Source organism: Centrocercus urophasianus, unplaced genomic scaffold (genome assembly GCF_019232065.1).
Source record: "Centrocercus urophasianus isolate 14NV4802_14NV808 unplaced genomic scaffold, USGS_Curo_1.0 seq_12, whole genome shotgun sequence".
NCBI lineage: Eukaryota > Metazoa > Chordata > Aves > Galliformes > Phasianidae > Centrocercus > Centrocercus urophasianus.
The window spans coordinates 12,693,036-12,705,381 of NW_024884364.1; the positions used below are offsets into that span (position 1 = coordinate 12,693,036).

The 12,346-nt window shown below is 43.2% G+C and overlaps 1 protein-coding gene across 1 annotated transcript; it reads left to right on the forward strand.

The window, feature by feature from the left end:
* Positions 1-4,089: 4,089 nt before the first annotated feature.
* On the forward strand, positions 4,090-10,415 carry ABHD10 (abhydrolase domain containing 10, depalmitoylase). The gene is made up of 5 exons (XM_042809642.1): positions 4,090-4,183; positions 7,010-7,193; positions 7,951-8,062; positions 8,980-9,117; positions 9,591-10,415. The coding sequence occupies exons 1-5, from the start codon at positions 4,090-4,092 to the stop codon at positions 9,930-9,932; spliced, it is 870 nt and encodes a 289-aa protein (XP_042665576.1). The 3' UTR covers positions 9,933-10,415.
* The last annotated feature ends 1,931 nt before the right edge of the window (positions 10,416-12,346 follow it).

The window sequence follows — 12,346 nt, forward strand, 5'->3', positions numbered from 1 at the left end:
CAGCTGTCTGTGGACCAGCACTTGTCTGCTGGTGGGCTCAGCTTTTCTTTTGAGATATATCTTTTGAGATATGGACAGGGAGATCTCTCCCCAGTTGCCATCACAGCGTTTGGAAGATGAATTCAATTTATTGCCAGTTAATGACAGGGTTGAACAGTGAAAACTAAAAGCAAAGCTAAAAATGCTTTTCTCCTACAACCTCTACTCTCAAGGTTCAACTTTACACTTGAAACGTCAACCTTCTCAAGATGAGTGGGACGGACTGGGAATGGGGCTGTGGTCAGTCCTTAATGCTTCATCTCTGCTGCTCCTCCATGGCCTCTATCTTGGGAATGGGATGGGAATCATCCTTTTGGGAATTCACCTCATGTATAGAAAGATGCACGAGCACGTTCAGCTGCACATGGAACACCTGAGTTGGGACGTGGCTCAGCTGTGGCAGAGGTTAGTGCAATGGAGTCAGTGGCAGAACTGGGCAGCCAAGGCAGCCCTGCTCCTTGCTGCCCTGCAGCACTGGCGGATCTGGGCCTTTCCTGAAGTCTTTGTCCTGCTCTTTGGTTTCCTTTGGTGCCTCAGGAAAACTAAATATTTGCCAGGAAGTAGCAGCATTACTTGGATCTGTACTGCGATCCTTACCATCTTCCTTAAGCCCTTCTTCTTCACGAAAGTGGCACGTATGCTGGCCTGGGGCAGCCGCAGCCAGAAAAGGTCCAGAAACAAGGAGGAGAATGACGATGAGGAAGAGAACAGTGACTCAGATGAGACATGGAACCTGGGCAGAGTCTGGGCCGACAGCACCCAGTGGCCAGCACCATACAAGGCCGACAAGTGCCAGCTGGTGGAGGAGCTGGTGGATGACCTTCTACGCACCTGCTGAGGACAAGCCTGCCACAGCTTCATGCCCCCCAACTGAGGTGCTCGCCCAACAGCTGCACCTGCCACGTGGGAGCTGCAGCTGCACGTTGGGCAGTGCTGGGCTGCCTGGGGCTGCCAGTTGTGTGGTGTCAGCATTGCTGCTGCCATCATGGCCACTGCAAAGGATGGGCTATGGTATGACTGGGCAGCCCAAGGAACCTGCAACTCTGGTGCTTCTGGTTGTCAGGGAGGCTCCTGCTGTGATGGGCCAGGTGTAAATCTGGATGCCACAAAGGGCAGAGTGTTGTAAGGTGGAGGAGCAGAAGTAACATCCAGGGTCTGGCTGCTGCTTGGTGGCAGCGGAGATGGGGCCAGAGGACGGCACCGTTCTTTCCCTTCTGCTGCAGCAGGATCTGGCAGGCTTGGAGTAGCGCTGCCCCGGGCTCGGGTGATGGCTTTCTTGCAGCTCTTGAGCAACAGGGACCCTGTGGATTCCACTGTCTGTATGCCAGCTTCTGGATCCACTGCCAGCAGGCTCCTTCCTTCCTTGCATGGACTGGGCGCCTGGGCTGTTCCTCAGGTGGCTCTCCTTTGGGTCTTCCTGCAAGGAAGGAACAGCCACATCTCTTCTCTTCTGAGCAACTCTTTTCTTGCAAGGCAGTTCTGAGTAATCTCTCTTGAAAAAGTGTGTTAAAAAAGAAGAGTAACTTAAAAATGCAAAGGAGAACAGCTAGTTGCTATCAGTTCAGGACTGAAAGACAGCAAGATAGAGGAGCTAAGACTTTCAATTGCTGAAGACAAACAAAAGCTCCATTGGTCAGTTTAATCCCACAGTTTAGGCTGACTACAACAAGATGTGTTGCAAATATATTAAAATAAATAGGCTTATCGTATCCTCATTTACTTATCTTTCCATTCCATGCATTCAAACTCAGATATAACCTGAATATATTTTACTCACATTTTTTCAACTCAGCAGTACTACCTCTAAAGAGCTGCCAACAGCCAATAAATAAATAAATAAATAAATAACCAGTGAAGATCAGAATATTTTCATTTCTCCTCGTATCTTCTATTACCAAGGTTTATTTTTCGGACCCTCATCTCTTGCAGGAGAATATTGCAAGAGTTGGTTCATGTGTGGAGCAACTGCTGTACTTTCCTGGAGGCAGCAAATGCTTCTTCCTCTCCCAGAAATCTGAGAAGTGAGGGAGGTCTTCTGAAGTCATGTGGTGTTTTGGTGAAGCCATACAGATTATGTTGTTGAACACAACTTTCGATCTTCATACTTCCAATCTCAAAAGCTCTTCAAGGCCCTCTTCTTCCCAGTACTTCCACCTGAAATATTACTTCATTGATTACAACACACTTTCTACTGTGACCCCACCAAATGCTCTCAAATTGGTAACTTTCACCCAACACCCAGAGTTTCTCTGGAAAGCTGAGGGCAGAAAAGATGTTGGGTTTGCCTGTACTTTCTTCATAAAAAGTATGAGATAAACATTTGGTTTTGTCTTCATCAATAAATGTTTCTGACTGCTTTCCATCCATTATCAATGCTATGGCAGCATCACCAGATGTTCCTTGATCCTGTCTTGGAGGATCAGCTGAAGGGCAGCCTTAGGATTCAGCCAGGTTCTCTGAATCAGAAGCAGATGTTTCTGCACATGGTTCACTTTCTCTCGTCTCCATTTGCCCAAAGTTTGCACTTGCAGCCATTTCTGCAGTGAGAGTGTCTCTGCCCTGCTGGTCAGCAAGCAAAATCCAATGGAACTGTCTGAGGGTTCCAGTGGGAGATGCTCAAATGTCACCATGTCACTCACAAGTCACCACAATGGCATTACCATGTGGTGCCCAGAGCCTGGTTGGATGCAGCAGCCTGAGCAGATGTTGCTGACCTGCACTTATTGTTTGTCCTGCACAGAGCCACAGGTATATTAACTTCAGTCAAGAAGTAAATAAAACTCTACTTAAAGGGTACCGCTCCTCACCCAGACCTTGCTTGCCCTTCCCTGCATGGTCCACTGAGTAGCTCCCTTCTGGTTCTCCAGATGGCAGCAGGAATCAGCTTCCCAAGCAAGGCTAACAAAAGAAAATAGTGATCTCTTCCCAGTTTGCCGCCATTTCTTGCAGACGCTCTGTGATTTCAATAGCACAGCTTCTGCAGGGCAGCTGTGTGCACAGGCAATGCTCTGCCATGTCAGAATCTCCCAGAGGCTGTTCTGTAGGTCCAACTAGAACAAGACACCAGGTCTGTTTTCCTGATGGCATCAACAGGAGATGTGCAACCCCGCTTTTCTTTGGTTTGGTTCCAGTGCTTTCATTTGATATTTTAGAAATCTAGAAAGCAATCCAACAAAACCAGTGGTGTTCCCAAAGCCATTTGAATCACACCCCTTTCTACAGGATTAAGTGCTTTATCTGAAGGGAAAGGTTTGATGTAGAGATGGTGTCTGGATGCAGGACTGGATTGTAGGATACGTTTGAGAATAGCACTACACTGGTAGGAGCTATTCACTCCTTCAAAGGTGGAGAAATCTTGCAGAGAAGTCTCGACAAAATCACCAACAGCGTGAAGCTGAACAAGAGCAATGTTGGATTCTGCACCTGGGATGGGGCAGCCCCAGATGTATGTACCTCCTGCACTGGGTGCAGCTTTGGCTGCCATAATGTCAGAAGGAAATAAAACTGTTAGAGAGTATCCAAAGGAGGGCTGCAATGGGGAAGGGTCTGGAGAGCAACGTTTATGAGGAGCAGCTGAGGTCCTGTGGTTTGCTTAGCCCAAAGCAGAGGGGGCTGAGGGGAGGCTTCGTGGCAGCAGTTTGGATTTCAGGTGGTTCTATGTGGAGCCAGGAGTTGACTCAACGATCCCTGTGAGTGCATTCCAACTCGGATATCCTGTGATTCTGTGAGCACAGTCTGCTCACTGTACCTACACAGTAACTTTCTCATTTCTACGATCCACCCCATTTGAAAAAAAAAAAAATAAATAAATAAAATAAAAAAAAAATTAACGATCACCCTGGGGTACTGATTTTTTTTGGCTGTTGTTTCACAACACCACGGCAATCGCTCACGTCCCAGAGCCTCGCAGTTTGGCTAGCATTTTACCTGCCCGTGACCGTGCCGGCAGGGCTCACCCGCTCTAGCCACACCAGCCCACGAACCGTCGGACTCCCCTCCTCTCGAGTCCGCCATTCAGGGCCCCGGAGGCGCATGCGCGTGGAGGCGGACATGGCGGCGGCGCTGGGGCTGCGGCGGAGCGGTGGCCGCGCCTCAGTCCCGCTGTTGACGTTCCCGCTGCTGAGAGCGGCCCTGGGGCTCCCGGGTAAGGAGGGGCTCCGGGGCTGCCCTGCTGGCGCTCCTTCGCCGCCAGCCAGGGCGAGATAGGGGTGTCAGGGCATGGCGCCGGTCCCGGGGGTGGGAATGGGCCGCTCCGCTTCTTGAGCGAGTGCACGGTCCTGCGCTTTAGTCGCAACAGCCCCGTGCATTGCTACACGCTGGGAGCAGAGTGGCTGGAAAACTGCGCAGGGGGAAAGGAGCTGGGGGATGTTAGCGGATAGCTGAATGTGAGCCGGCAGTGCGCCCAGGTGGCCAGGGCCAGCGGCGTGTTGGCTTGTATCAGAAATAGTGCAGCCAGCAGGAGCAGGGAGGTGATCATCCGTCTGTACTCAGCTCTGGTGAGGCTGCATCTCATGTACTGCGTTCAGTATTGGGCCCCTCGCTACAAGAAAGACATTAGTGCCCTGGAGCATGTCCAGAGAGGGAAAAGAAACTGGTGAGGGTGTGGAGCACAAGTCTTATGAGGAAAGGCTGAGAGAGCTGAGATTGTTGAGTCTGGAGAAGAGGAGGCTCAGGGGAGACCTCACTGCACTCTACAACTTCCTGAAGGGAGGCTGTGGTGAGGTGGGATCAGCTTCTTCTCCCTTGTAACAGTGATAGGACGAGAGGGATGGCCTTAAGTTGCAGCAGGGAAGGTTCAGGTTGGATATTAGAAAACATTGCAGTGAGGCAGTGGCACAGGCTGCCCAGGGAGGTGGTGGAGTCACCAGCCCTGGAGGCATTCAAGAACTGTGTGGATGTGGCATTGAGGAACATGTAGTGGGCATGGTGGGGAGCTGATGGTTGAATAGATGGTCTTAGTGGTCCTTAGTGATTCTATGTGGTGATTCTATGAAATAAGGAGAAGAAAGTACTGGGTAGTTGTACAGATAATTAATGTTCTGAGCTGTTGAAAGAGGAGTCCTAGCATGTGACTGCAGGGAAGTATGCATTGTAGTTGGCTGGCTGAGGTGATTTCTTTAGGCTTTTGGATTATTTGAGTTTGAATTGCTGCTGGTGGATGTGGAGTAACTTGCAGAATGCACAGCATTTGTTCATGAAGTTGTTTCGTTCTCTTGTGGCTCAGTTTAAATTTTGCTTTGTCTAGGGCAGGTTGAGGTCAGTTCCAGAGTGCTATAGGATGGAAATGTAATGGCTTGGAAGATGGTTATGAGTACATATGGGAGAGACATATTCCTCACTTTTTTGTATGAAGTTTAGCAGTTATTGATGCATCTCTTACTGACAGGCAGACAGAAATGATTGCCTTACTGATAGAGACAGTGCATAGTGTGGATGTATCTAAACAAACTTCTAGTGTTGTATCTATTCCCCATCGTGCATCAGTGGGATGAAGAACTGTCCCCTCTTTACGAGAGTGATAAAAATGGCACTTTTACTTGTACACATGCAAACTGAAACAAAAGACTTGAATATAATATCTTTGTTTGTGAGAGGAAGCAGCAGAATAGCTAAGGGTTGTGGCACTCTCAAAGCTGGTTTTTGCAGTATGTTGACCAGTGGTTATACCACCACGGTGTGCTGATATATTTTTTTAGGGTTGTGCAGTTTTTGTGCTCCACTTTTTGATCAATGGTATTCAAGAAGCAGTGCTCCTCTAAAGATTGTCAGAGTCTTATCAGTCTTATCAGAAGTCCTGCCCAAGCTTTCCCTTGCTGAGAGGGATAATAGAGTGGATTAATTCCTTGTAACACCTCTCTACAAACCACTTATCTTCATCCACAGTAGAGGTAAAGCTGACTGCTAAATTCAGATTATATACAGTAGCAGCTGTTGAAACTCAACATAGTTTTCATTTCGTAGCACTTCCTTTATCAATCTGTGTTCCTTGCTCGAAGCCAGCTCCATTTGTGGATGGTTGTTAATGCAAATAACAGCTCAGACCTCAGTGTTTTCTTTCCAAGTGTGTCTGGGTTGTTGTCTTTAGCCTTAACAAAAATGAAAAAAATACGTTCTTAGTGTACTGGTGGGAAAACTGCTAAGGTCTGACAGTACATTGCAGGTCACTTTGAAAGAAGTTGAACTAAATAATCTTGCACTTTTTAAATACTTGCAAAATATTTAGCTTCTTGTGGGTAAAGAGAGCCACTTGAGTGCAGGTAGAATTTATCCTCTCCAGGAAGAATGCACAAGAATCTCCCATGCGATGGGAGATGTTTGCTTCTTCAGGAGATGCATGAGAAATTCATAGGTCTACAACAGTCAACTCTTTCTCCTTACGAGTTGTGTTTAATACATTTTTCTCAGTATTAACAGAAATTAACAGCTTTATTCTTTAATCTTTTGTGTCTAAGGAAAAGAATGCTGTTAAGATGAAACAGTTGTGAGGAACTTGACTCAGAGCTTATCACCCTGCTAGTTTTCAGTGTTCAAGCAGCAATAGCTGTGAGAGGCTGTGTGTTACGTATTTCATCCCACACAGTGCTTTAGGTTCAGAACAGAATTACTTGGTATTCAGTTAACTTTTTTTTAAGCCAATGAAGAAGCTGTCATTTTACGAGAGATAAGTAAATATTCCAGATGATATACAATGTGAGGAGAAGCATAGCATATCTTAGTGCTCAATTTCTGTCAGCCATTTTACTCATTGCTGAATGGACTCCTTATGTGACTGATGTTGCTACCAAGCACCTTCAAATCATTACATTACAGTATTGAAGAGTGTAGAAGACACTTCTGTTTTTCTTTTCTCCTGAGCCTGTGTCTTAATTTCACATAACATGTATATATTTCCTGAATTCTCATTTTATAAAATGTTATTATTTCTGCCAGAGCTGTCTTGGTGGTGGTACTTCATAGCTCTCCTTATTAGTTTGCAGGTGGAAATCATCAGTCAGTTTTCTTACTCGACCAGATCGACCAAATCTAGCCTACCGTAAGCTGAAAGGCAGGAATCCAGGGGTTATTTTCCTTCCAGGCTTGCAGTCAAATATGAATGGTCAGAAAGCAACTGCCCTTGAAGATTTCTGCAGCAGTCTAGGTCACGCCTTCGTCAGGTATGTAGAAATGTTGTTCTTGAGAATATGAAATAGGTATCATCCATAGACTTGGGTGTTTGATTTGAGGTGCATGCTGTGCTGCATGCAAGCTAATGAGTGTCTCTCTTTCAGATATAGAATTTCTATCTGTTGAGGGGCTGAGGTAGATCAGGACAATGTAATTTGAAAGAAATGTATCTAAATTTCTGTGGTCTAGCCAGTGTTACATGTTAAAGCTAAGGGCACAACAAAGAAAAATAAAGAAAACACTTAGAAATATTAGTTTTAGTATGTGAAATACTATTTTTTTTCTAAATTATGTCTGTAAGCATGGTTTTTAACTGCTGAATTGTACTGAGCTGTCCCATGCCTTCTGTGGTTGTGGAGAAACGTGCACATGCTTGGTGTAATATATTTTGAGTATTCCGGCTGAATGCTGAGCTTTGTAAGTCTTCCTGATTGCATAAAGCATTTGGAAGAGCTTTTGCACTTGTAAAGAGCCTTTAATATTGAAGTATGTTGTTTTTTAGTTGTAAGGGAATTTGTCAAATTCCTTGTTTGGGAAATACCCTGATAAATTTGGATATGGCTACGTGAAATGCAACTATTTGATCATATGTGTATAAACCACATAGTGATGCGTGGGACCAAGAAAGAAAATATTCAGTGCAGTATATTGGGTCCTCTGTTTAATTTCTGTTAAACAATACTGCTTAGTTTTTGTACCTGTGTTGCTGTAGGTAGGTACCACAACTTTTGATGATCATTTTTTCAGGTTTGATTATACAGGATGTGGAAGTTCACAGGGGAACTTTGAGGAGTGTACGATTGGGAAATGGAGAAAAGATGTTCTGTCTATACTGGATGAACTTACAGATGGACCACAGGTTGTATTTCATTCTTAAATATAGAACATGTTTTTTCCTCAAGATGGAATATTGTACAATCAAAAATATACTGCAGTAGGTGCTGCGTAGAGTAGCTTCTGTTTAATAACTTGCATCTGGTAGCTGTCAAGCAGACTCATTTGAGATGACATTATTTGTAGGGCTTCTTTTGCAAACAAGTGGATCACAACTTTATGAAGGTATGGGTTGGCAGGGGATGGTTCAGTAGAGCAGATCTGTCACTGGCACTGGGTTACATCAGCCCTGGCCTGGTCCCAAGAGATTTGGGAAAGGCTTGTGGAGGGACAAAGAGGGACAAGGAGCTCCTCGTGGAAGCTCTCCTCATGGAAGAGTGAGGCTTTGTTCCACTGTTGATGTATTTATTGAGGGATTTGCAGAAATGTTGAAAGTTAAGATGTTCTGTATGATAAAATAGCTTTAAAAAAAAACAACAGCAGAAACAATATGTTTGGCTTCTTCATTTACTTTTGAAATGAGTGTGAGAAAGTCAGTCTGCATCCCAGAAAAACATAATACTGTATTTGAAAAACATTTTATTTTCTGAGTTGCTTTTGCTGACCTCTGTCACTGCACAGAGCCTTTGTGATGTGCATTTATTTTAAGAAGGGAAAAAAATATGCATGCGATACTGAATTGCTTCAACTCTCATTTTGTTTACAGTGTTTCAGTCTCAGAGGCCAATAATCAGCCATGTCAAACAAAAAAGAATAATAACATTCCAGATTCTGCGGTGCTTACTCAGGCAAAATTTCCACTGGAGGTGACAGCAGTTCTGCCTGGGTAAGGACAGCAGGATTATGTCCGAGGTTTAAGTAGTTAGATGAAAGCTGACGCTTTGTAAAAAGAAAACAAAAGCTGTTTCCTATAAAATAACATCTGATTTTTTCTCTTTTAAGATTCTAGTGGGCTCCAGCTTAGGAGGATGGCTGATGCTTCATGCTGCAATAGCACGCCCAGATAAAGTCGCTGCTCTAGTTGGAGTAGCTGTAGCAGCAGACCATCTTGTGACAGCTTTTAAGAGGCTTCCCATTGAGGTAAAGCTGCTCATTGTCTGTTGTGCAGTCAAAAAATTTGTCAAGGTAAATGCTTGAAAAAAAAATCTGTTGTTCAAGCTGTACTTTCCCTTCAAGTCTTCCAGTATTTTTTCTGTGTTTGTGGTGGAGGTAAGCAGAAAATGTATGATAATCAAAGTGTCTGCGAAATACATTGCTTCTAGTATGATGCTGGTATGAACCTATCCTGTGTTTATGTTACTGTGGCATACAGGATGTGAAGTCCGATCCCTGTTGTTCAACAGTCTATTAGATTTCAGTGTTGAAATACCTTATATCTGCATTAAAATTGGGTTGAATCCTATTCAGCGTACTGAATACTGAATAGATAAGGATTGTGCTTTCAAGGGGCAAAGTTGTAGTGTGTTTAGAACAAGAATAAATAAAATAAATAAAGAACAAATAAAAAAGACACCATTGTAACATCTGTCTTTTATACCTTGCACTTTTTATAGGTACAGAAAGAAATAGAAGAGAAAGGTGTATGGAAGTTTCCAACAAAGCATAACGAGGAAGGATATTACTCCTTGACCTACGACTTCATTAAAGAAGCAGAAAATCACTGTCTGCTCAATAGCCCTATCCCTATAATGTGTCCCATCCGTCTTATTCACGGCATGAAGGATGGGGACGTCCCTTGGCAGATCTCTATGCAGGTTGCTGATCGTGTTCTGAGCAAAGATGTGGATGTCATCCTCCGCAAAGCCGGCCAACATCGAATGAGTGAGAAGGAGGACACAAAACTTCTTGTGAATACCGTTGATGATTTAATTGACAAGTTGGCAACGCTAACATAATCTGCAGAGTAGCACGAATAGATGAAGCCTACACCTGACTCTCTTCCATCAGTAGCAGAAACCCTGTTCTCACTGAGATTATTCTAGTGGCGTGACTATCACAGTAGGAACAGAGCTCTATCTGCTGTTTCCTTACCTCTGTTTTGTAAATATAGATATATATTTTTTTTAATGCTGCATTTGCACAGATAGACCAAAATGTAAGGAAGTGCTGCTGCTGGGTATAGAACCTCTGCTTTACCTCTTAAATCTTTTTTTTCACGAGCTTCCTACCCTTTTGTACTGAAATGCTCATTCAGTTTTGTTACTGTTGACCTTGTACAGTACAATTTCCCATGTTTTTGATGCTGTTTCAGTACAGTTGTTTTCCTATAATGTTGTATTTCATCCCTCTGTGCAAGGCAATGCACGATTTAAGTGTTTACTGAATTTGCTGATATTAGAAATAGTGAACAATATGAAGTAAACAGACTCTTCATCACTGATGGTAGTATTCTTAAGCAGTATTTACATTCTAAAATGAAAGGCACTCCCTGATGGTGTGCTTGGGGTGATGAATAAGGAGTAAGTTAATTTGGGATTTCCTTATAATATATGAAGACAAAACTTAACAAAGATGAATGCCCCCACTCCTGTTGCAGAGGCTTTAAGAGCTTATGGACATACAGCCTTAAAGTACAGGTAGAACCCTTTTATATATGCTCATCAGAAGTACTTAATCACTTCATGCCTTTCATAAAAAATAATTTATGGAACTACTGCTAAGGGAATAATATATCATCTTGGTGTTAAGTCAGCAGTTTCACATCTTCCTTGAGTTTTGAAGCTTTACAACCTCTTGAAGACATACTTTTGAGGAAAATGAACAAAGACAACATATGCAGATTGCTCAGCCCATTCCATTCCTGAAGGCTCAATGTGTTTATGTATTGTTGAACACTTACCGTCTATGTGTAGCCATGGGACACTTGCACGTAATAAAACCTGAAAAGTTTTGTGAGTTATAAAGACATAGGGAAATCACAATTAAGTTAATTAAAAACTTTCTGCTCGTAGATTACCCATGATAATTTTTAAAGGTATTTTGTCACATCTTTTGGATTGCTTTGCCTCCTAAGAAAAAGTTGAAAAAGGTGCAGTGCAGGAATTCAGGAGTAGTTAATATCAATTAAGGCTTAAAATTATCAATCATGATAGATGCATTTTAGGTTTCTTTTTTTTCTTGTTTGGTTTTTAATTGAGGCTCATGCCTATAAACATTCAGTTCAACTGTAGCAGTTCAGACAGGGAAATATGTTTAAATGTGTGCATAATCTGGAGCTGTGTAACTCTCTCGAAAGAATTACACTGTATTCTTCCAAAGCTTCACCACAGTGTTTATTTAGTTATTCATATTTCATGGGTAAGGTCGTCTTGTTGCAGTGCCTTTGAGCAAGATAGTGGAAAACAGATGTGAGGGGAACAGTTGTGTGAGTGGTTTGGAGAGTGGGTTTTTGTCTCCCCACTGTTGTAACAGCGTTCAGGTGAGAGAAGGCAGGTGAGCATAGTTGTTGAGGATACAAAACTGCAGCATCAGTTGCCTTAATGTAAGCATTACCAAAGGGTCATGATAGGGGTATTTTTGTGCTAGTTGTTTGGTAGATCTGCCTGTTTTCCTTACTTCTCTCCTTGCTGAATGGCGGTTAGTGATAGCATTTACATTACAGTTACAGCCCTCACTTGGTATATACGGTGTAAGTGCAAAAACAGGTTGTACTTCCTTAGTAGAGATATTATTCCAGACAGTGCATTGAGATTCAGTGAATACTAGTGTCCCTCTCTGTTCTCCCTTGCCACTTTATTAACTCAGTATGTATTCCTGTAAATATGAAGAGGCAGACTTTTTGTAGGCAGATGTTTTTTCCTCTAAATTTACCACTGTAGCTCTGTTCTCATTGCAGGCACAGCATTTTCCTTGTGTTCATGCTGGAAACTGCCAGCATTTTGATCACTGCCAGCTTGTGTTCAGATGCCAGGAAGAGGGGATAGATGATAACCAATAGGCTCCAACACGTTCTCTGTTACCATGCTGATGTTGTCAAAGCTGTGCTGCTAATTGTAGTAACAGAAAGTCTGAAGGAAAACAACATTATGGCACAGCTTTCCCAATGCTGAAACCAGAGATTTACATCGTACTGATGGCCAGCTCTTGACCTCTCAGGAAATTTTGACAATCTTGAGTAACAAAATATTTGTATGTTAGAGTGTTGTCAGTTTATTTTCTATACTATATTTGTCCCCAGAATTACTGCATGTGGCATCTCCTTCATCTTTGCCTTGTAGGTGTCTGGATAATGAATCGTTTTCAATGTTAGTGGTGTAAGTATAATAAGCAAAAAGACAAGTATAAATAAACTTCTGTGGAAACATTATAT